General features: G+C 36.4%; 2 protein-coding genes and 3 non-coding genes across 5 annotated transcripts in view; 4 read left to right on the top strand and 1 right to left on the bottom strand.

The window, feature by feature from the left end:
- Window positions 1-1117, bottom strand: part of ece2a (endothelin converting enzyme 2a) — a 152292-nt gene extending 151175 nt beyond the window's left edge. Inside the window, exons 1-2 of the mRNA XM_056480602.1 lie at window positions 984-1117; window positions 649-812 (exon numbers count right to left, since the gene is read on the bottom strand). Of these exons, the coding sequence (XP_056336577.1) occupies window positions 649-808 (160 nt within the window). The 5' untranslated portion in view covers window positions 809-812; window positions 984-1117. The remainder of the gene's footprint in view (window positions 1-648; window positions 813-983) is intronic.
- A 2347-nt stretch (window positions 1118-3464) lies between these two features.
- Window positions 3465-25075, top strand: ncapd2 (non-SMC condensin I complex, subunit D2). The gene is made up of 32 exons (XM_056480591.1): window positions 3465-3575; window positions 3863-3990; window positions 4082-4157; window positions 4946-5004; window positions 5093-5268; window positions 5688-5833; window positions 5931-6058; window positions 7910-8033; window positions 8172-8319; window positions 8709-8906; window positions 9005-9139; window positions 10687-10774; window positions 10859-11048; window positions 11133-11251; window positions 11381-11578; window positions 12421-12595; window positions 12678-12762; window positions 12847-12983; window positions 15615-15747; window positions 16251-16326; window positions 16584-16787; window positions 18281-18438; window positions 18519-18627; window positions 18727-18850; window positions 20707-20862; window positions 21051-21228; window positions 21314-21408; window positions 21496-21576; window positions 21941-22124; window positions 24038-24191; window positions 24286-24393; window positions 24859-25075. The coding sequence occupies exons 2-32, from the start codon at window positions 3873-3875 to the stop codon at window positions 24936-24938; spliced, it is 4140 nt and encodes a 1379-aa protein (XP_056336566.1). The 5' UTR covers window positions 3465-3575; window positions 3863-3872; the 3' UTR covers window positions 24939-25075.
- On the top strand, window positions 5303-5617 carry LOC130215167 (small nucleolar RNA U85). The gene has a single exon (XR_008835673.1). It is a non-coding gene; the product is annotated as a small nucleolar RNA U85 (small nucleolar RNA).
- On the top strand, window positions 8356-8642 carry LOC130215151 (small nucleolar RNA U85). Its single transcript, XR_008835670.1, has one exon. It is a non-coding gene; the product is annotated as a small nucleolar RNA U85 (small nucleolar RNA).
- On the top strand, window positions 15238-15536 carry LOC130215158 (small nucleolar RNA U85). Its single transcript, XR_008835672.1, has one exon. It is a non-coding gene; the product is annotated as a small nucleolar RNA U85 (small nucleolar RNA).
- Window positions 25076-25086: the final 11 nt, after the last annotated feature.

Below are 25086 nucleotides of genomic sequence, written 5' to 3'. Positions count from 1 at the left end.
ATAAAAAATAATTATTAAAGAAAAAAAAAGAAGTGATACCAGTGTTTAAGATTGATTACAGCAGTGTGTAAATGAAGCAAACAGATTTATACTGAATAAAGTGTGTGTGTTCCGTATGGTCTCAAAATTGTGTTTTGTTATATTGTTGTAAAGTTTTGAATGAAGTGTTTCATTTTACAAAAGAACTGATGTGTTCTGCAGTTTGTGTGTGGATGTGTGAATTGTGTGTAGTGTTTTGACAAAATGAGTCTTAATTTCAAAATTGTGCTTAAGCAATCATTAAAAAAATTAAATTCACCTTCAATTCAATTCACCTTCATTTGTATAGCGCTTGTACAATGTAGATTGTGTCAAAGCTGTAATTGAGAGCAGTGCTTGATTTTAAACACAAGTAAAACTGTTTTGAGGCAAGCGTTTCATTTTGCAAGAGAAGTCAGAGGTTTGTTAATAGTGCTTGAAGATGAGGTTTAGTATTGAAAGGTGTAACAAAATACAGCAAGGGTCGAGAATAACTGTAAAATGTCACAAAGACAGTGCAGCAGCGCCCCCTGTTGATGATACGCCATGTACACAACTCAACATTTTAAGATTACTCATTGAATATTCAGAATTATACATGTTGACTTTGTATTAAAGTACCCAACTTACCCAGCATCAAAATGTTTTCTTCAATTCCCACGTGTTGTTTAAGCAGATGCTCGAATTTGGTGAAGTCTCCGAACCACTCGAAGCTTTCCTCCGTCCTGTACCGCTCATTCCAGTAATCCACATCTTTATATCTGGCGTTAGAGTCCGGCAAATATTCCATATTCCTATAACATACAGCAAAAAACATACGCGTATTGATTACAGACACTGCTGGTAACTACTGTATAAGTGTCTGTAAATAGTTGGCATAATATTGGCTGATTATAAGAAACGCTGATTTAGTGAATAAAGTCAGCTGACAAACTTTAAATTAAAAAAAGCGGAGAAGCTCTTACCGAGTCAGTCTTGTTATCTGTTTGAGGTGTAATTAAACGTGCCTTCAAAACATTTGTGAGTACAAACAAATAGAGATCTGTGGGATTTCTGGATCTGACAAGACAGACACAACACACGTGTGTGTTTTTTTTATCATGAACTCCAACCTCGACGTAATCCTGACGTCACGCGTGAAAATATAATACGATGTCAAAATAAAAGATCTATTGCTACCTAAAAAATACCAAACTAGCTAAATTTAATGACAATACTTCCCCTACATGCTCATTTTGTACTCAATATGACACTAAACAATTTATTTCGGGAGTGTACTTACTGTAAAGTGTTTTGAGTTGACTTTTACAATTTTATATATATAAAAAAAATCTTATTTCCAAACTTTTGTATATACCCAAAATGGTTTTATTTGGTTACTCTTTGAACTTAGATCCTTCCCATTGTAAAATTATTAATAATTTATTGCTTTTTTTTTGGCTAAATGTTACATCCATAAAGGTACATTTTCAAAGAAACTCCCTTATTTTTTTTTCAGAAAGGACTTTGATTTATATGTGAATTCCTTAAAAGGCTCTAATAATTATATTGCATGTAAAACTCTTTCTTGGTGTAAATCATTTAAACTTGTTTAATTTGCTGGAATTTTATTCATGTAACCTTTTTTGTCATTTTGTTCATACTGTATCTTTGTAAATGTTCTTTCTTGCACAATAATAATAATTTAAAAATAAATGAAATAAAAGTTCTTGAATTACACTATTTATGCATGGCGAGTTTATTTATATAGTACATTTCATACACAATAGTAATTCAAAGTGCTTTACATGAACAGGAATAAAAGAGACAAGTATAAGAAGATAAAACAAAGAATAAAAATGATTAAAAACAGATTAAGATGCGTTAAAACAGGTTTTAAAATAATGAAACTGTGTACTAAATTATAAATTCGGTACACTTTATTCTGAATTTATATTTATATAATATATACATTCAGTTTATATATTCAGAATTTAATAGTGTATTGATCAAATAAATCTACTAGTGTGTTATTTAATAATTTAAGTGTAGATATAATAATTATAAAATGTAGAGTTTGCAAAAGTAAAGTTGTACATCTATTTAACATATACTTATATCATGTATTTGAGAACTACTGAAAACTTGACTAAAGCAGTTTCAATTTACTAGAACTTAAAAAACAAAGAAAAAAATGATTAAAACAAATAAAACAGATCAAAATGTGTTAAAACAGTTAAAACTTAAATAGTGTACTGAATTATATATCCAGTACACTATATTCAGAATTTACATTTATATAAAATATATATTTATAATTTAAGAGTGTACTGACCAAATAATTCTGCTAGTGCGTAATTTAATAAATTAAAGTGTAGAGTTTGCAAAAGTAAAGTTGTACATCTATTTCACATATATTTATGTCATGTATTTGTGAACTAATGAAAACTTGACTAAAGCGGTTTCAATTTACTAGAACTTCTATGTTAAGCTGCTTTGACCATAGACTGTAAAAAAGGCTTTGACACCATAAAGATGAATTAAAATGAACTAGGCATAAAGTATTCATGTACTGCTGCTACAGGCCTTTGCAATCAAAATCAACAGCACCACTTTATTAAAGACTCATCATCATTTAAACTGCCCATAAGGCTATTATCAACTTTTTAAAGGATGATTGTCCTATTTGCACCATTCGCAGCCATTGTTGTGCTGAGCTTCATTAACGATGATTGTCCTGTAAACTCATCCAACGTCTGTAAAACGTTGATACAACATTTTTAATACGTGAGTAGGGATTCATAGTGTAAATTAAATGTTCCACGGAAATATATCGTATACGGAACTGGAAAAAAACCCATGCACATCTTTACAGATGTAACTATTTTTTACCTGTCACGTGGCAGGCAAATAGTGGAACGCCTTTCTTCCAATTTGACATGTTACCGTAAAATCAGACAAATATTTTTGAAATGCATTAAAATACACTTTTAAACATAGAAAACACATTTTAAATATATATTTTAAAATATACAAAATAATATTTGTAATTATTGCAAGTAATTGCTCCAACTATTTAGCAAATCTATATTTGCGCTATCTTTTGTATGGTTTCAACATATGTTTACTATATATGGGATAGGATGTAAAACAGAAAAGTATAAAGCGTTTTACTTTTTAAAACAACTTTTTCATAAAGTTATCCAGTCTCTCTAAATTTGATAACTGAACATTTGTCTTGTTTTACAACATTGCACTAAACATTTACATATGCATATGTTGTCTTTCAAAACATTAGTCTGGCGGGAGAACTTAGAGTTATACATTGGCTGTTTTTACCTAAGCCTTATTGTTGTTGTTGTTTTTTACTATGAAAGTAATTACATTTTAAACTGTGGACGCCGTTTTAGTTTGGGGCGGTGCTTGTGAGTGGGCGGGGTGAAGACGCACTTCCTTTGGCGCGCTGTGTGAAATTCAAAGGAGCTGCGACTCAAACCGTTCAGCCAGTGTAGCCAACTTTCTTCGTAGTGTTATCTCTTATCAGGACCCGTTTGTAATAAATCGGTAATTTTTACACGGTGAGTTTTAAATTGGTCATTTTATCTGTTTATACCTTTAGAAGTTTGGTATGTTTTAGTTTAGTTTATTTATATTATGGATTAGCGTAGCACGTTAGCTTACCCTGTCAAAGAAAACAAACATGTTGATTTCGCTGGAACGTTACCGATAAAACTATAGCTTTCGATCTCTTTATTTAATGTTTGTTAAATGAGACCGTTAAGTTCATGACCAATGCCTCTAATAAAACGGATGGACTATATATGTAAGCTAGCCGTTTTTATGTTTACATTGCCCACTTGTTTAGGTGTGCAGTGATGTCGTGGGATTTTATGGTTCCGGTTTGTTTGGATGATCTGGTTAAGTCTGGTGCTGTTAATCAGTATGTGGTTCAGGATGTGCTCTCTGCTAAACAGCTTCCATCTCACATTAATAGTAAGTGATAATTTTCTTTCATCTATGTATGTATTCATTGGGTCTGTTATCTTTATGGGTTTAATCATTTTATTCTCTCACTTTTATCAAGGTTTTAAAGCAGCAATGAGAAGTCAAGGGCCTCTTAGTATCCTGGAGCATTTTGACACAGCGTACAGTGTTTTAAAGTGAGCGTGGACAAACATTACCATTCATATTTTTGTGTATTTATGCACCCAATATAGAAATATTTACATTATGTACAATGTCTAATGCCTTATAAAGACTTATAAAATACCTTATGTGATAGTTTGTGTTAAATAAAGAAAAGGAAAACCTACATTACCTTTTTAGCAGCTGTTAAAGGGGTAGATTACACAAAAATGCAAGTTATCTTATTTACTCTCTATTATTTACTTTCCCTCATGTGCGTTTAAACCTTTTTGTTTTTCTACTGTTGAACACAAAATAACTTAAATTAAATGCTGGTTGCTGGCTCCCACAGAATTTTGGGTGAACAATTTTTTTAAATGTGAAAATATAACTTTAACTTGTGATATGTTTTATTAGGCCATGTTTGAAAACACCAAACAATGCATGACAGGAAAGGAATATTGAATTTAGGCCTCTCTCAATTATTAACGTCACTGTTAATTGTGATGGTTTGATCTACTAAATTTTTATAATAGAAATAAAAAATCTATGATAATTAAGCATTTTGCATCAATAAACATTAAAAATATTACTTTGATAGTATTGAATAAATCATATAGCCAAAACAAATTCCTTGTGTGTGTGAGCACATTTGGCAATAAAACTTAATCTGATTCTGATAAAGGGCCTTTTTTGTAAAGACAATTACATGGTTAACTGAATATTTAATTGTCAGGCCTACTCGGAATAATAAAATTGCACTAAATGCAACAATAAATGGTTAGCTGTATTAAAAATCAACCTCTTTATCTGACTTGTTCAGGCACTGTCGCACAGTTGATGTTGCGGTGAAGGAAGACATACTGGAGTTGCTGATTCAAGGTAAATATTTTCATGGTCAAACCTTTTTGGAGATCTTCTAAATCTGTGTAATGGAGTGACTACGTTTCTCACAATGCTCTGTTTTCAGTGGTCAGAGGCCTGTCTGTTTCCCTGCCAACTCTTCTAATGGCGGGCACTTTGTCGTCTGTGGATCGCAAACAGCAGCTCAACGCTGTTAAAATGAGCGTCTTCCTGCTCTGCAAACTCACAGAAACACTTGAGAGTGACTCCAATAGAGAGACTATTGTCACAGCACCCAGCAAGGTAGCATTGGCATATTTGTTTTATTTCAAGCTATGCCCTATGATGAGAATAAGGCTAATACGAGCTGATTGGCAGGGGTCTTGTGTTCTCTTGCTTTCTGATTGGTGGGTAATCTTGGCAGAGCAGTGGAGATTGGCTGCGCTGCTGTAAGGGCCCACCTATATTTCTAAATTCTAGCTCTCAGTCATTAAGCAGTTTTCTGCTAGATGTGGAAACTTGTGTGTGATTGGGCAGCTTACAGTGTGTATGTGTGTGCGTCTGAGTGTGTGTAAATGTGTCAGTCGGCATAGAGTTGCATTTCCTAATGGGCCCATCAGCTGTGAACATCTTCTTTGGTAATCTGAGGGCAACAGAAGTATTTTTTTATGAGCATCTTGACTGTATACAACATATATTAACATATTTGGGTGTCTTTTCAGGGTCGTAAGAAGGATAAAGCGGTTGGAAAAGATCTCTTGCAGTGGGACAGTGAAAGAGACACCGTTCTTCAGTGTTTGACTCAATTGCTGCAGCTGGACATTCGCACACTCTGGAGTCTGTCTCTAGTGGAGGAGGAATTTGTCAGGTAACACATGTCGCCTTTTAAATGTATATGAATTTAAATGCCTCCTTTATCGTCAGGATTATTGTCAAGTGTGACTTTGTGTTGTCAATTTATATAGCTGCGTGACATGCTGTTGCTATAAACTCCTGGAAAACCCCACCATAAGCCACATGAAGAACAAGTCTACCAGAGATGCCATCATTCATGTGCTTGGGATCATGGTGAAGAAATACAATCACATGTTGGGTGGGTTTATTACATGGACATTTCACAGTCAAGAGTGACTTTGCAAATGGTGTAAAGATAGTGCAAATTTTGCTTAGTATGTCCACGTGTATGGAGTTATATTTGTGCTACAATTCTGTGCGCAAAAGATCATGTTTTGTGAGAGCAAAATGACTTGTTGCAATGTTAGGCTGACTATTGCTCAACACAAACCCATAAAACAGGTCCTTTTGCATGCTCAAAACACAATCTTTTGTGCGCTCAACACAATCTTTTGCGCCAGAATTAAGCACAAATTAACACACACGTCATTTTGTGCACTCAGTATGATCTTTTGTGCGCAGAATTGTTAACGCTTGTCATTATGCGTACTCAACTATTTTTTTTAGAGCAGAAAAACCAACATAAACTCATAACAGGTTATTTTGTGCGCAAAATTGTTACAGCGCATACAAGAAGTCATATTGCACACTTAATGTGATCTTTTGTGCACAGTTAACACGCACACAAGTCATTTTGTGTGCTCTTATCTTTTGGTTGCAATATTAACGTATGCGCACAAGTCATTTTGCATGCTCAAAACATGATATTTTTTCGCACAGAATTGTTAATACACAAGTTATTTTGTGTGCTCGACATGATCTTTTGTGCGCAGAATTGTTACTGCTTGTTTTGTGTGCTCAACATCTTTTTCACCAACACAAACCCAAAATTAGGTCATTTTACATGCTCAAAACGCCAATCTTTTGCGCGCAGAATTGTTAATGCTTGTCATTTTTCACGCTCAAAACAAACTTTCGTACAAAATTAACACAATTGTTAATGCGCACACGTCATTTTGTGCGCTCTACATTTTCTTTTGCTCGCAGAATTAACACATGCAGATCAAGTCATTTTGGGCTCTCAAAACATGATCTTTTTCGGACTTAATTTTCACGCCCACAAGTCATTTTGTGTGCTCGACAATCTTTTTGTGGAACAATCGAATTGTTGACACTTGTCATTTTTGCATTCTCAAAATGATCTTTTTTTTTTTTTTTGCACAAACTTTGCATGCTAACAATTTGTTAATGTCAAAATATGTGTTATATATCGTGTATGACCATACACCAAAAGTGCTTCACAATCATGAAGGGGGGTCTCTCCACACCACCACCAGTGTAGCATTTACTAGGAAGATGTGACTACAGCCACAGGACAGCGGCCCCAGTGCACACACCAGCTATTGGTGGAGAGGAAAGATGGTGATAGAGCCAATTGAGTGTATGGGGATGATTGGAAGGCCATGATGGCTAAGGGCTGATGAAGGGAATTTGACCAGGACACCGGGGTTACAAGCCCTGGTTACAAGAAGTGCCATGATATTTTTAATGACCACAGAACCACCCTTGGTTTAACGTCTCATACAAAAGATTGCACTCACTGACAGTATAGCATCCCTTTCACTATACTGGGGCATTAGGACCCATGCAGACCACAGTTTGTGCGCCCGCTGCTGGCCTCACTAATACCACTTCTAACAGCAAGCTAGTTTTCCCATAGGGTCTCCCATTCAGGAAATGACCAGGCTCAGCCTTGCTTTGCTTCAGTGAGTAACCTGTCTTGGGCTGCAGCGTGACATGGCTGTGGCTTTTTGCGGCAATATAACTCCATACATGCACTTGTCATAAGTTTGTAAAAAAAATTAAAATAAAAAGAATTGCCATGGTAGATTATTATTCACAGCTTGTAAGTTCCTCACATGGTATACTCCACAAGCATCAATGATGGCCATCGTGACGAACAAAATCACACAACAGCAAACATTGCACTGCGTACACCCACCTTAAATGGCAAACATGGTGTCCTGAAAATGTCCTTGGTGTTTTACAGGAGCTTGTGTGAAGGTGATCCAGCTCTTGCAGCACTTCGAGCAGCTGGCGTCAGTGTGTGCTCAAGCTGTGGCCGCCTGGAGCACAGAGTATGGCGTTAAAGCTATTGTTGGAGAGATCATGAGGTAAAGTTTAATCATCTAAATGATACTCTACTTACTCATTGGAGAACTGGTTGCTATGACCGTGCATGTAATATACAAAGTCAGTTAAGAGGGAGTGCTTTAAAGTCTGATACATCAAACATCATCTATGTGTTTCAGAGAGATCGGTCAGAAGTCAAGTGAGGAGCTGGCCAGAGAAGGTTCAGGTGTGAAGGCTTTCTCCAGCTTTCTGTCTGAACTCGGTACTCTGGTTCCTGAAACCATGATCCCCAACATCAGTGTTCTCCTGACACATCTGGAAGGAGAGGTAATGTTATACATGTTTCTTTTTTGCATTGATTTTGCCCAATGATGAGACCAAGGCGAATGCGAGCCCCTGAATTAGAGTGTGAGCTCTCCTGTGCTTCTATTGGCTGGTAATCTTGGCTGGACTGCGAAGGTTTGCTGTCTTGCTGTAAGGGCCTGCCTATATTCAACAAGCCCTTTCCTTCGAAATTTCCTTTTAAAGAAATGGGGGAAGTGTAAAAGTGAGGGCGTACATTTAATGTGTGTGAAGGATCACAGGTTGAGTCTTGGTTTTCTGCATTGTTTCTGTCGGCATTGAGCTCTGTCTTTGGTAATCTGAGGGCAATCACAGAAACAAAGTTTCTTTTTTCTTTTATAATTTAGTTTATGACTCTTAATGTGTTTAAACAGAGTCCGAGCTTGCGTGTGGCTGTGTGTGAAATTCTCGGTGAGGTTCTGGTCCGGGTTCTGTCTGGTGATAAGTTGGATGATTCTGCTCGCGCAAGTCGAGATCGCTTTCTGGACACACTGCAGGAGCACATCCATGATGCCCACTCACATGTCCGAGCACGTGTTCTCCAGGTCTATACACGTATTGTCAACAGCAAGGTAAGCATGTTGTTGTTTTTTCCTTTAACTGTGTGTGTGTTTTTTTTTTTTTTTTTTTTTTTTTTTAATTTATAAATCTAACCACCTCCACCCGTCAGGCCTTACCATTGAGCAGATACACTGAGGTTATGGAGCTGACTGTTGGCCGTCTGGGTGATAAGTCTGTGAATGTGTGTAAGAGCGCTATCCAGCTGCTGGCCGCCTTCATTGCTCATAACCCTTACAGCTGCAAGGTACGAACATGATTCGTTTAACTCGTTTAGAGGCACTACTGTTAAAAATTATTATAAATTTTCGCTAGTTTGGAAATTTGTTCCTTTTTTTTTTTCATTTTAAAATTGCATTGCATTTCTTTTATACATTCTATTATTAAATAATATTCAAAAAATATTTTTACAATCATTATGAAGCATATCACAGGGTTTCCGCGGGGTCTTAAAATGTCTTGAATCTTAATTTTAGGCTTTAAACTCCTAAAAAAAAGTGTTGTAGGTCTTTTTTTTTTTTTCTTTTTTTTTTTAAACCAGTTAATTTCTCTTTATTTATGTATTGCTACCCAATCTCACCAAAACCCATACAATCACCAACAATCCATCTCAATAAAACTTTAAACTTAATTACTTAGTTACTTAGTAATTTTCAACTCTATCATAATGGTTTAATTATTGGCCTTTTAATAACATTTGTTTAAAAGTGCTCCATATATTTACTGCTAAGGACACCAACCTGAACAGATTGTTTTGCATGGATTTAGTTTATTATAGTTTTTAAAACATTATTTTTTTTTAACAAGTGTATGGATACGAGTAGAGCTTGTGTGTTTTTACACCACATTTAAAATGTATAATATTAAATTATTGTTCTAATATTGTCTTCAATTATAATAATCTTTTCTATCTGAGCCATTTGAAAAATTCCTTTTGCGTTTAACCCTTTATGAGTTTAAAATTTCTTTCATAACCGTCTTAATGTCTTAAATGTAACTCTGAAATATGTGGAAACCCTGATATCAATATAAGACGTATAGTAAGACAAAAAATATCATGAGACAAATAATGTTTTTAGGGTATAATTATTATATTAGAATAATATCTTAAGGGTCGTGTGACTAGAGTAATGACCGGGTGTACGTGGGGTCTTAAAGTATTAAAAGTCGAGAAATCAATGTAGAGAAATTTAAGGCCCTTAAAGTATTAAAATCTTAAATGCTATTTTGTAAGGTATTAATTTTTACCTAATTTTTGATTGTGCAATGTATGATTGTATGCTAAAATTTGCCTGAATTAAATCTGCGAATATCAGGATGCTGTGTAGTTTATGAAATCAATGAATTCCTGCTAGATTTGACATAATGCTGCTTTGTTTACTGCAGTAACCAAGGCAACACCATTATTTCGGCAGTTCTTTGGGCACCAACCTGCTGAATTAGCTAGATTTAATTTTTTTTATTCAGTATATAAATAATGTTTTAGTTTTGGATTTGTTTCCTACAATAATAATTAGTAAACATACTGCAGGTTAAAATCTTGCCAGTGTTTCCGGTTGAAAAGTGGTTATAAGGTATTAAGTATGGAGAGTCTTAAAAGGTATTGAATTTCACTCTCTGATTCCTGTATATACTCTGAATCAGTGCTGTAACCACAGGGATAAATTACAATTTAAAGTCTATTTAAATAAGCTGTTTTATTTTCAAAACTTCACAATGATTTTCTCTGATTACACTAACTAGTTGCCTTACCCAGAAGTCAAATGATCCGGCTTTTGTTTTCTCAATGTTAAGCTGAGCAGTGTAGACCTAAAGAAGCCCCTGGAAAAAGAGATGGCCAAATTAAAAGAGATGAGAGATGCTCAAGCAGAGCAAGTGCCTGGTATGTTGCTTTTGAAACCGATTATGCCAGATTCCATCAGTGATTCCTTTGTTCGGCTGTATAATTTAAGCTTTGTATTTGTAGTTGCAGTCATAACAGCAACTGACCTGTGGGATGCGATGAAGCCTGAGGTGGAGCTGACTGTGAAGGCACTTTTGGAACCTGGCAGTGAGGAAGAGGATGATGAAGCAGAGGAGGAAGCTGCAGAGGAAGATGGAAGTGACAGAGACACCGCTGTCCAAATCGCTCAGCTTCTCCGAGAAAGCAAATACAAGTACATGTCCATTAGTTAACACACATTCTCTCATGCCTACTGCTGGACACAGGCATGTCACGTGTGGTGTTTATTCCTCTGCAGGAAGGCAGTGGGTCTGTGCATGCGGGCTCATTTACTGTTTCCAGAGTCCTCATTCTTCTCAGATTTGGCTGACTTGAATGCAGAATCCCTCATCAGTACACTTGCAACACTTTTTAAAGGTATGCATTACATTTAAGAAGTTATTTAAAGTGTTATTCTGGACAGAAAACTGTTCAGGGTCTCACCAGCCTAAATCAGGGTTCCTTGATCAAATTATAATTGAGGCTTCCTTCTGTGACTCCTCTCAGGTCCAGAAGAGGAGACCCCTGAAGCAGTATTCAGTGATGCTCCTCCCACACCACAGAAGGAGATTGAAGGCGGGGAGAGTGAACTGAAGAAGCAAGAGATGTTAGTTCAGTACTTGAAAGATACGGAGTGCTTTGCTCTTCAAGTGGAAAGAGCCATCGCTGTTATTAACAACATGCTGTACTGGAAAACTACTACAAGTGAGTAACAATAATATGTGACACTGGACCACAAAACATTGTTGCATGGGTATATTTGTTTGCCAATAGACAAATTACATTTTATGGGTCAATTATAGAGTAATCTTATATCAATGTTTAATGAAGATTCTTTGCAAGTTTCCTACTGTAAATGTATATCAAAATTAATTTTAGTAATCTGCGTGGCTGAGAGCTTAATCAAATTTCAAAGCAATTTTCATTGTTGCATGTATGTTTGTATGTATGATAATAAATTCATATTTCTATTTGTTATTATTAGTATTTTATTATTATTATTTATTATATATTTTATTTTTTTTTAATGTATGTTTTTTTTTTTTTTTTTTTTTTTTTTTTTTTTTTTTTTAACCTTCAGATTTTTCAAATTGTACAAACTAAACATCAATTAAAAAGCTTTATTCATCTTGCAGATGTATAAATGAATGCAAAGTAATTTTTCTAGCCTCATCAGTCTTAATGGGATAGTTCATTCCAAAAAGAAAATTGTCATTTGCAATTCTCATGTTGTTAAATCTGTGACGTTCTTTAAAATACAATGTTTAGTGCCAAAAGTCTTTAAAATGTCTTTGTGCTACCAAAAATTAACTTGTACTGCTATGGAATTGATGGATAATAAATATTAATTAATATTCGGATTATCTATCCGTTTAATGTCTCCTCTATTAATTCAAATACTGGACATTTCTGCTGCATTTACTCTGCAGATCTTAATAGTTCTAAAGTCAGATCTACAAGTTGAACATGCGTAATATCTGTTGCATCTTTCATTGTGACTAAGGCTGACAGTGTTTGATTTACTCTGATTGGTCTCCCTCTCTCAGTTGTGCAGGAAGCGGTGCAGTTCTGCGTTACAGCGTTTGAGTTCAGCGTGGCCGATTCTGTGTGTGGGGTCAGAAAGATGCTGCCTCTGGTCTGGTCCACTGATGTTACCATCAAAGATGCTGTCATCCAGGCCTACAGACGCCTGTACCTTAACCCTCACGGTGACAACACCAGGTCTGCGAAAGTTTTGGTTTGTTCCTTCAGACTGAAAGAACATCATATTGTCGTAGCTCAATTTAATTTCTTCTCCCATCAGAGCCAAAGCTCACACTCTAGTAGACAGCCTGTCAGATCTGATGGTCGATGCTTCTTTGGGGACCATCCAATGTCTGGAGGAAATAGTGAGTGTTTTTTTAGCTCAATGTGTGAGCAGCAGTCCTTGTACTTTTATTCTTCTTTTGACATTGTATTTCCTCTTGCTCCAGGTGCAGGAGTTTTTCAGCAGCGAGAGCGCCCTGCAGACTTCAGTGATGCAGGTTTTGTGGGAAAGGTTTTCTGGTAAACGTGAGACTAAAGCACTTCACAGGAGAGCTGCAGTGCTTCTGCTGGGCATGGCAGCACGGTGAGACACTCAAACTGGTCACCCCTTAAAGGCTGATTTATACTTTTGTCTGGGTCCACATTTGTGATTGCATCCAGACTTGACGTGATCCCATACATGAGCTCATTTGTCCTATTTTGACTGCTATACCTCCATAAATAATAAATTATCCATCAAAAAAAGGCTTTACGACCAAGCGGAATCCTCTGTTGGCTGTAGCTTCAGTTTGACTTCAGCTAATCAGTTTTGGTCAATGCAAACAATTATTTTTTATGAGTTCAACATCCAGCTGTGCAAGAATGATGTAAGTGACTTGTATTGACTACTGTATTGTTAAAAAAAAAAAAAAAAAAAAAACATTTTATAAGTAACTTATTATAGATCTTGGACCTTTTTTTTTTTTTTAAACAAATAATGACCAATAAAAAGGTGTGAAGGACCAAAAACGGCCCAAATTAGATTTAATTTAAATACTAATTTTGCTATGATCAATGAATTTTCAAATGTGCGTTTTTACTAGAAAGGTTAGAAAAATCGTGAAGCTGTACATTATTATTATTATTATTATTATTATGTTTGGTATCATTCTCATTATATTGTCATTATAATAGTATTAGTATCATTCAAATGGCCAAAGTTGAAGGTGCTGGGTAGTAGAGGTTTGCATTCCTGGCTATTATAGGCTATCTGGACTCTGAAGCATCCAGCTTTGGGAGGCATATTTAATCGCTATGCATTTTACATTCTTACTTGGCACAAAATGTACCTGCGTATAGAAATAATGCTGATATATGAAACAATCGGTTGGCAAATATATTGAGTGAATATGTTTGTAAATCTGAATTTGAAAAAGCCTCACCAGCCATAAACCTCACCGCACGAAACGCGGCACTCATGTCTCATTACAGAGATGCAAACAAAACTGGCTTTTTTGGTAGTATCCAATTTTAACATGAGATTTTGGAAACCAGATCTACATTTAGCGGGAACTGTCGGGTAGTAAACGGGGTGGGTCAGGCAGCAGGTGAACAAAGGCTGAATTTACAGTGGGAGTGGTTGGGTGCGGAATAACCTGACATGAGCGGGATTAAAGATTCAGTCCCACGCAGATCTCTACTGGGCAGTTTATTTGCCTAATAAATAACAATAGGCTACAGTTTTTAAATTAAAAACTTTAACAGATTCTTTTTAAATGTTATAGAAAAAAAACTTTTTTTTAAATCTATTTCTTTTATTGTTTCAAAAATATTTCCTTAAGATTTACATCAAATAGTGTGGATATGATGACCATCCGACAAGCTAATTCAGCTAAAAATTGTGCTTAAAATGTCACCAAAATGCAGTATTTAAATCCCATAATTAAATAGAAAATGAGAAGCATAACTGCAAAACGAACCACCTCTTTCACCAGGCTGGCTACAGGCCTGCCATTGTTCTATTTGTAACGGGGCGATACGAAGTAACAGACTCTAACTGTGCATTCACACGGGGCTTCTGTGTCAATGCTTGAGGAGGCGTGTCTGAAGTTGGGGCTAACACTATTGTCATAGCAGCGTCAGCCAATGAAGCAAGTCCGCAATCAGCTACTGTTTGATCTGATTTGCTGGCGCTTGAAAAGTTGAGAACTCCCCAACTTCTGCAGTGAGCAACGCTGCTGAAGCAGTGCCAACAGACCCACAATTCAGTTCGGCAGCGCTTTGTCATCCATCCAAAGTGGATGGGAAGCGTTGACGCTGGTGTCCTGTGTGAATGGGCCGTAAGACTAAGTGTCATGACGAAAGATTGGTGAAGTTTGCCAGTAGAGTTGCTAAATGAGTGAATTTAGTTCTAGAAATAACATGAATAGGTTATAGTCTTGTGGATGGGGTTAGAGCACACTCATGAAAATGTTTACTTTTAGTCCAGTTGGGCTACATCTTATACTTTCAAGCTAACTGTATACTTAAAACAAAACATTTTCATACAAGAAAAAATACACTTAAAGCTTTGGACAGCATGTGCACAAAATATATGCATTGTTTTTGCTCAACGCTTGAAAGGAAACCTAAAGAAGCTCACATCAGGCCATTGTTTTGGGTTTAGAGGTCTTTGGATGCAAAATTACAAAAATAACATGTACATCGCTAGACGATATGATGTTGAGTGCACCCAAAGCAAACTTCTGACAACACCGCAATGTCACATTCGCTGCGTGCACCCAAGTGAACTTGCGGACAGAGTATAAACCAGTCTAAATGCTTTATGGCTGTTTAAGAAGGATTGTGATTTGAGTTTTACCCAATGATGAGACCAAGGCGAATGCGAGCTCTGTGGATAAGAGTCCAAGCTCTCCTGTGTTCCTATTGGCTGGTAATCTTGGCTGGGCAGCGGAGAATTGCTGCTTTGCTGTAAGGGCCTGCCTACATTAAACAAGTTTTTCCCATCAAGCTCTTAGTCAGAGAAATGTTGGAGAGAGATTGGGAAAAACGGTCATTTGTGTGTATGGTTGTGTGTGTGTGTGTGGACACGGGTTAAAACTTGGTTCTCTACAGTGTCCAATGAGCTATGAGCTGCTTCTTTGGTAATCTGAGGGCATTCTCGTTGCTGTTGTAATGTTTTGATGTTTGTCTACATGTACATTACTTCACTCTGGATCCATATGTGTGTGTTTAGTGCTGAGAGGGAGGTTGTTCTCAGTAATTTGGACACGCTGTGCTCTGTCGCTCTGGGTGAGAAGGTTGCTGAAGATTATCTGCTGGCTCGGGATACGCTCATCACCATCACTAATATAACCGATCATGTGAGGGTATGTATGCACATTTTATAAAAGCTTTTATTAGGGCTGGGCTGATTGTATTACATCTAATCGCGATAAAATTTGTCAATAACAATGATAAGCTCTTTACTTTTTTTACTCTATATTGATCTAATAGCCAATCACACAGCAGAAATGTGCAACAATGGAAATCTTGATCTTAGAGGTGGACCAAATTTTCGGCCGCCGAAAATATGCCATAACATTTAATGGACCCTCTAATTTTTGTGGCTTCAGTCATTGTTGTGGTACTCTTAAATCTGGAAGCATTAACAACTATCGAAATATGTATATCATTATTATTCAATATGGAAAAGAATTCGAGGCTGCATTTTTGCCTTATCACCCAGCCCTAGCTTCTATGCTCATCAATGTTCTAATCACCTGATTAAAAATTTGAGTAATCTGGTGAAGTGTTAGTTATTACAGTGATTGAAAAGCTGAATTGTGAAATGTTCTTTCAGAAATTATTCTAATACATTTTCATGATTTAGCAATCCAAGGGTGTCCCCTTCAGGCTTCCTATGGACCACCATCTATTCAGCTGTCTGTCCCAGGCCATTGTTGATGGTGTGTGTTCTTTCAGCTTACTTTTGCTTTGAGTACACGTGTTCCAAAATGTAGTCTGTCTTTGTGTTGAATGTTAGATTTGTGCACTATAAATGAAAAAAACCTGACCAAGATTCATATAACCCATTAAGACGTATATTTAACTTAAATTTGCAAATCTGTTAATGCCAAATATAAACCTGGTTTTCATTCGCTGTTTATGTATCTAATTTTTATGTAGCTCATGTTTGGTGAAATTTGTACCTTCGTTTAAACAGGAGTGGTCCAGTCAGACCCTCATTGGCAGACCTTCATGGAACAGGCCGTTCGTCTGATCTACTTCCTAGCAGAGTCCCCTGACCAGCTGTGTTCCCGCCTTCTCCAGCGCTCTGCTCGTCTTCTATTGGAGCAAATCACAGAGGGTGGTGAACCAGACCAATCACAGCTCCCAGAAGGTGCATCTCAGGTTTCTGAGGAACAAGGTACAGATACATTTTTATAAATTACATTACAAGTTATAATGTACTGTGCTGTTCTTAAGTGTAGGACATGAAGTAAATGGGTTCACAACTTCACATGGGGTCATGGAATTTCTGGAATATCATGGTATTTAAAAACGGGGTTCCCGCACATCTTGAAAGTACTTGAATTTGAAACGTGCATTCAAGGCATGGAAAGTTCGTAAAAACAAACATAGGTCCCTGAGGGAGCTTTCACACTTGGTTCAATTGCCTGGACCAAACCCAAGTTGGATTGTCACCTTCTCAGTTGGTTTGTGTTCACATTGTCTTTTTTCCTTGTAAACCCTGGTACACTTGCGTCATCAAGCTGCTGTATTGTGTACAGCTGTTGCTAGGTGACTGCCATGAAAGCAAAGCACCAAAATGGAGACATACACATATCATGGTCTTTCTGTTCGGGTACGGTTCATGAATGTGCAGCGAAGTTCAGAATACAAGTTGACACTAGCTAAACATACTGTAAAACTAACTAAACGAACCCGGGTGCAGACCGAAAGTTCTTGAATTAAATTTAAAATGAAATTTGTTTATGGTGTTATTTCAACAATTATACTGTGATTGACCAAAACAAAAATAAATATAGATTCTTCACTTAATCTTAAATTTAAGTAATTTTATTATTATTTCAGAAATCTAATTATCCGTTTGGAACTCAACACATTTAATTAAAGTTCTTTCAACATGACTGTTTAAAATGGTCTAAATTTGAAAAAAATGTGACTCCTTCAAAATGAATGGTGCGTTTTATAAAGTCCTTCATCAAATGTAACTTATTATTTTCGATTCACATTTTGCTTTATTCTTATGGTTGGTCTTTTCCATGCCAGTTTATTAATTTCTCACTTGTCAACCGGCAATAACAGTACAGTGGTCCCTAGGGAAGTTGCGTTCTGAAAATAACCTTTGGTGCAGAACGTTTCGTCGACATTGAAGGACTGGACTGTATGTTTGAAAGTTCTCCCCACAGAGTCACACTGCTTGCAATCGAAGATTTATGTAAATTTGGCATGCTAAACATGTTTTTGTACTATACAGGAGACACAGCATGGAGGAGATTGATTAGCAAGGGTCTACAGCCAATCAGGACGCACAACACAATGTGCTCTAAAAAAAGAAAGCATGTCAAATTACACAAATACACGAGGCTGCTGAAAGTGAACATTATAGTGAAAGATCATTGTATATTAAAACACTGATTTTGAACATCAAGCAGCAAAAGTTATTGATTAAAGGAAGTGAATGAGACCAAAAGTCTGGACTCATTTTAATTTACAATGGCCAAGTTGCTGCTAAATGGACAAATAAGATGGCTGGCTCATAGAAATTCAGCTTTTTAGCATGACTAAAAAGCTACATTTTCCATGACCTATCCTTATTTCTAAAGTCAGGGAATTGGACATTTTGCATAGTGTTAACCCTGGATTATGAAGCTGACGTTCTCATTCTTCATCTAGTGAACTGTGTGAGCTTGGCGCAAGTGCTGTCTCTGTGTGGAGCAGTGGCCTTCTGGCAGGTTTCTCACCTGGAAAGAAGCGTCAGCTCTGAGCTTCGGAGGAGAAGAGGAGAAAAAGAAGAGAAAGAGGAGAAAGAAAAGGCACCTGCCAGCAAAAAGGTCAGAGAAGATTACCTGTTTCTCCACAGTCACATTAAACTGCTGTTCATGTTCACCAAATCGCTGACTTTTTCTTTTAGGGGGCCAATGACAGCTGTGTGGAGGAGGAGCTCGGGCTGGTGGGCGCATCAGCTGAAGACACCGAAGCAGAGTTCATTCGCAAGATCTGTGAAACAGAGTTATTAGCTGGTAAGCACATCTAATCAAACAGAAAATGAAGTCTTCATAAAGTTGCATTGTCTATTCGATGCACTGAACCTGTTGTATTGGTATTCTTCTCTTTTGCAGAAGGGAACATACTCAGTGCATTTCTGCCTTTGCTGGTGAAAGTTTGCAGCTCTCCAGGCAAATATTCCCATCCTCAGCTCACCACTGCTGCCTGCCTGGCTCTGTCTCAGTACATGATGATCAGGTATTTCTCCTATTATGTTATAGTGCACTGCTATTCAAATAGATGAGGCCTGTAAGACTTTATAGGAAACGTCGAAACACATTTTTTGAGATGATGACAGTCATGTGTCGCACACTGCTAAAAATATATATTTTACAAAAGTGAAATTGGTGGTTTTTGCGACATTTCGATCACCTTTGTTCTTATGCCGCCTTTCCACTGCACATGACATTTGGACACGACTGTTGGATTACGCCCCCTTGTGGCAGTCGCACAATTTTCAGTTTTGTTGTGCACCATGGGAGAGAAGCTGTTCTCGCAGTGTCCGAAATAAAGGAGTGCAAAAGCAAGAGCCTTTATTCTCTGTGTGTTTACCATGGTTTAATGAATGAATACTAAACTCATAGACCACAAAGTTTTGGAGGGAATGTGGAGACAGCATAAAAGATAATATTTGTATTACTCATTTATGAATAGAAATGTTTTCTCGATATAGACTTTTTTTTCTGTTTAAAAAAAAAACTAAATTCTTATCTTGTGTGCACGGACCTGCTTTGACACTGAAATACATCACAGCCGGTTGCCAACGGTCTGGTTGCAGAATTTCAAATATTTCAGCGGATCCGCAGCTCAATTCAGATCTGAATTTTCCACATACGGAGATGATCGAAACTCCACGCATCTCCCGGACTACTCTGCAATGGAAATTAATGACTTCCGGTCTGTTGTTTATTGTGTGCAGTGGAAAGGCGGCTTTACGGTTTGAAAAGAAATTTTGAAATCAGCGTGCTCTATTGTGTATGAGGTGCAACTTCATTAATATACATGATAGCTTAGAAGCGCGCTGATCGGTTCGAACCAAGTCTTTGACATGAATTAATGCTGAAAACTCAAAAACGTCACGTTGTACCCGCCGGTACAGACATCCAGTCTCCATGCTGGAATTTACACAATGATCTCATGGCCATGACGCAGCTTTAATTTATTTTTAAACTGGAAGAACGAATTTACTCGAAATAACACAATGCAAAAACAACAACTTCTCACTTTTTAGTAAAATATGTGTCCTAATAGTGGTCTGTAGCAGCGTGCCATGTTTTTGGGTCTTTTTTTTTTTTTTTTTTTTTTTTGTGAAATATTTACATTAAGACTTTGCAATATTAATAGGGCTGCACAATATTGGAAAAATCTGACATTGCTAGTTTATTTTATTTTTATCATTACTTTTTATTTATATATATATATATATATATATATATATATATATATATATATATATATATATATATATATATATATATATATATATATATATATATATATATATATATATATATATATATATATATATATATATAAAATATTATTATTTAATTAACTAAAAATTATTATTTAAAAAAAAAATATTATTTTATTTAAATTTTTGCTATTTTATTTATTGTGGTAGGAATAATTATATTATATAATAATTCTATAAAATTTTATATGGCCAGATAAATTAAATAAACAGTGGCTTATGGGTTTCTGAAGAGTTTAACAGTATTCAGGCACAGAAATTAAATGATCAAATATACAATAATATTGTCATTGTATAAATTATTTAAAAATGATAACATTTTATTTATGATATCTTTTTAGTCTTTCTAAATCTAATCCTGCGACATGAGGATACACGCATTGTGATATCGATGCTCAAACAATATATTGTGCAGCCCTTAATTTTATTGGCATCAGCAGCGACAACATAACATGATTTTCCAAAATCTGAAAGGATTCTGAAAATTAATGTTAAAGTGTAAAAATAAAAATAATAAAAATAAAAACACTAACCCTAAACTTTGGAATCGTGAATGAACATGTTGTATCTATTTTTCCAGCCCTGCTGTTTGTAAAGACCACATCCGACTGCTCTTCACTGTGCTGGAGAAATCCCAACTTCCTGTTGTCAGAGCCAACACAATTGTTGCTCTTGGTGATCTAACAGTCCGCTTTCCCAACATCCTGGAGCCCTGGACACCCAACCTTTATGCAAGGTAGATCTAACCCAAAAAAATGGGTCTGATTTAAAAACTGCTGATCTATGCATTCCTTGCATAATCCGTACTTTTAATTATGAATTTAGTAAGAAAGATTTATTACATGATTAGTCATCTGAAAGTTTGTTGCAGAGCTGTAATTTTAATTTTGTGGTGGTTAATGAATTGTTCTACCTCGTCTTCAGGTTGAGTGATGAGAACGCGTCTGTGCGTCTGACCGCTATCACGGTTTTGACCCAGCTGGTGCTGAAGGATGTAATGAAGGTCAAAGGTCAGGTCAGTGAGGTGGCAGTGCTCCTGCTGGATCCTGAGCCTCACATCGCCAGCCTCGCTCTCAACTTCTTCAACGAGCTCTCTGCAAAGGTAGCTGTTCCACCCACCATCTACTCATTCCCCTCATATCTATGTAAAACAAGCCCCAGTTCCAACACTCTGCTCATATCTTCAGGACAATGCCATCTACAACCTGCTGCCAGACATCATCAGCCGATTATCTGATCCTGAACGTGGAATGAATGAGGAGGATTTCAACACCATCATGAAGTGAGAGATCATTAAGGCCGCTTTTTGTAGTTTCACTTGTTCTGCATGGCAAGCCATTAATCACTTCTGCTTCACTTTCTCTCTCAGACAACTGTTCTCCTACATCACTAAAGAGAGACAGACAGAGAGCTTAGTGGAAAAGCTCTGCCAGCGATTCAGAACTGCCAAGTAAGTGTCAGGCACTTGTGCAATTTTTACTTAGTTTTTGTCTCTTACTTGCACAATGAAAACTACTGGTTTTGGTAAATCCTACTGAAATTTCAGCAGAGTTAAGGTTCTCTTTTGCCGCGTTTCCACTGAGTGGTACGGTATGGGTTGGTACGCTTTTTTAAATGCGGACTACAGAATCTTGCTGGTGGTAGTAGTAGGTCATTCAGGTACTACTCACCTACTGTTTACCAAACACTGTGAATTTGGAAATACCACTGTGCGCACATCCTGTTTTTCACAAAATGTATGGTAGAGAAATATGCAGCAAATCAGTCTGAAGCAGCATAATCACTCGTGTATCCTGTCTTTTTCCTCTCTGTAGGACTGAGCGACAGTGGGCCGATCTAGCCGTGTCTCTGTCACTGTTGTCTGTGTGCGAGAGAGGTTTCAAGAAGCTGCAGGAGTGCTGGGACTGTTACAGTGATAAACTAGCTGAGCCTGGTGTCTATCAGCCCCTGCTGTCCATCGCAGCAAAACTCCGTCGAAGAGCCAAACCACAGTTTAAGGCATGTTACGAGCGTTAATGTAGCTTATTTACTGTAAACGGAGCTGTTCAGAACTGCTGAAATTGCGGTTTCATGAGCTGCTCACATCAAAAGTTCACAGTCCTGTGTAATCGTATATTATTATGATTTAGTCTTCGATTTGATAATTGTGCTAAACCTCTGTGTTTTCAATAGGGGTGTATGGATCACAACCTACAGTTTGGAACGGACTTCACACATTGATTAATAACTTTTTTTATCTTATCTTATGTTTTTTTACTTTAATCCTTAATTTGTAATTCAAATCTGTGTTTGATCGAGAGAGATTCAGTTTACACGTTTCAGTTAGTTACAAACAATCAAATAACACAGAAGAACTTCGATTCTAGTTGAGATATGAATACTGATGTTTATGGTAAAGAATAAAATCACTCTTAATGCAACTTAACGCAGTTGAAAGTTGTAGCAATTACATTGTTTATCCAATGGGTGGCGACAAACAACCATCAAAAATGTCACTGAATAGTTCTTTAAATAATACACAGTTTTATCAGTGAATTTGAATCATTAATTAAAAATTAGACAAATGTGTTGTACAAGATTATAAGGTTTAGAGGTGTGAACCTAAACTGGTCTCACAGTTCGGTTACGATTATCATGCCATCAATTCGGTTCAATTCAATATCACGGTGCATTGACAATGCTTTCCATACACAATTTTATATTTTACTTCACAGCATAAGAATTCTTGTATTAAAGTGTATAATACAATCTTGTCCTTAAATACTGTTATATATATATATATATATATATATATATATATATATATATATATATATATATATATATATATATATATATATATATATATATATATATATATATATATATATATATATATATGAACTATACCTTTTTGAGCAGGTAAAATTAACATTCTTTTTTTAATGCACAGAACAACATGAGCATTTATAGCAAATAAACAAGTGTAAATATTATCCCGCTTGCTTTTTAAGCATTGTGGAGAGCGTTATTAAATGCCTGCGATTGGTCACAACAGCTTAGTCTCAACAGAAAAGGCTGCGATTTGGCTCTGATGCTGTTCATAAATGAGTGACACTAGACAGCAGCAGCGATCACAGCTGATTGATGATAGACGTGGTGAAGAAAACTCACTGCAGACATGCTTGTGTCTGGATCCATAACTATTGTGTGTGACAGCTGAGAGGAGACGTTACCTCACGACGGCAGGTCAAAGGTCCACAGTGAGAGAGAGGGGCAGAAATGGAGTTTACAGCTTTCATTTTCTCAATAGCAATGAAATGGGGACTTCTGCTGTAACTTCAGTGCCAGTGAAAGACGCGCAGTGAATTATTCAGTTGTCTAAGTAGTCGGAGCATTTTAATTGCTAACCTACTGCACTATAGCGTATTAATTAATTAATTTTGACACCCCTAATGTTAGATTTATAGATTTAGCATTATCAGCAACAGTAGCAATGCTTATTTTTCCCATTGAATTGAATATTTTACTGTTTATTCAGCTGGTTATTTTCTTGATTCTTTTTTTATTAAAATGACAGCTTCTAAGGTCTGTTTGTTAAAACCAAAAGTTTTTTGAAGTAATGTTTTTGTAATAAATGGAAAGCAAATTAATTTTGTCCTCTCCCTGTTTTGCTGATCCAAAAAATGGTCACATCCGTGACTCAAACCATAGTGTGATCCGAACTATGAGATTTTGTGATCCCTTACACCACTAGCTAATCACTGTTGGAATTTAAAAAAAGAAAAATTATAATTATTTATTTTTATATAGATAGATAGATAGATAGATAGATAGATAGATAGATAGATAGATAGATAGATAGATAGATTGATAGAGAATATTTGCTGTGTATTGTGGCTTGCTAAAAGAATTGTGCTGTTTTCATTTAGGCGCAGGTTGAAGATTACGAGAAGCGTTTGACTGCTGTTCACACTAAAGGCCTGGAAAACGTGGAGAATGAGGAGAGGGAACAGCAGACCGATACACAAAGCCAAAATCTGCACACGCCACAGCCACCCAAGAGTGTGCGCAGAACCACACGAGGTGAGGAGTTTGCGTTGGGGGAATCTACTTCTTCAAATGCATGCATTGAGTTATTCTAAAATGAATCTCTTTATACTTTTACCTTATCCATCAGGCCGTGGTAAACCCAAGGTGGATGACAGTGACCTCGTTACACCAAGAAAATCTCGCGCTCGTCCCAAACCTGCCATCACCTTCACAAGTGATGAAGAGGAGGAGGAGGGTTAGTCACAATTTTTATCTCTTATGGATTTTGTAAATGTGCAGGAATCTATGAGATTGTCTGCTTTAATTTTGTAGGAAATTTTTTTTTTACTGTATTTAACATCTGTTTTAGAATGTAGCAAAAATAAATTGTAAACTTTATATGATCTAACTGCAGTATACATTTTTTTTTGTGCCATGAAAAGAAAGCCTTTTTTAAAAGCATCCACATCAATCACAACTGGGTGCACAGCCAGTGACAAAAGTACAAGTCACTGGCAAATAAGGTGGCAACACCTAAAGCCCCAAGTATCAAATGTATTCACTTTGAAATGCATGCGGTGAGAGCATTTAACACACCGGCTTTTCATCTCGACATGCATTTGCGTTTTTCTCCATGCCAGATGCTATGGCTCTTTTCATGCATGTATACGTAATATATACATAAACATATACTCCTTTAACACACTACTTGGTTTTTCAGATGCTGTCATGGCAGAGAGCGAGACTCCTAAAGTGACGACACCCATCGCCCGCACGCGACGCACTCGCCTCAGACACTGAGCACTCTTTTCTGAATTTCTGTTTTCAGTCTTTTTATATCTCTTTATACCATTTAATATGATTTTATGCATATTAATTCTGATGTCCTTAAATGTTTGTTTTATCTGCTGAATGTTTGTTTTATTAAATCTTTTTAGACCACAAAATC

Source organism: Danio aesculapii, chromosome 2, assembly GCF_903798145.1.
Source record: "Danio aesculapii chromosome 2, fDanAes4.1, whole genome shotgun sequence".
NCBI classification, from domain to species: domain Eukaryota; kingdom Metazoa; phylum Chordata; class Actinopteri; order Cypriniformes; family Danionidae; genus Danio; species Danio aesculapii.
Note: the sequence above shows the minus strand (reverse complement) of the source record. Positions and strands in the feature narration are given on the sequence as shown.

Excerpts from the sequence above, each read along its gene's own strand:
- ncapd2 (XM_056480591.1), top strand. The coding sequence starts at position 3,873 with ATGTCGTGGGATTTTATGGTTCCGGTTTGTTTGGATGATCTGGTTAAG. Across the intron at positions 5,269-5,687 it reads TTGTCACAGCACCCAGCAAG|GGTCGTAAGAAGGATAAAGC; the intron begins GTAGCATTGGCA and ends GTGTCTTTTCAG. Across the intron at positions 22,125-24,037 it reads GAGCCAAACCACAGTTTAAG|GCGCAGGTTGAAGATTACGA; the intron begins GCATGTTACGAG and ends GTTTTCATTTAG.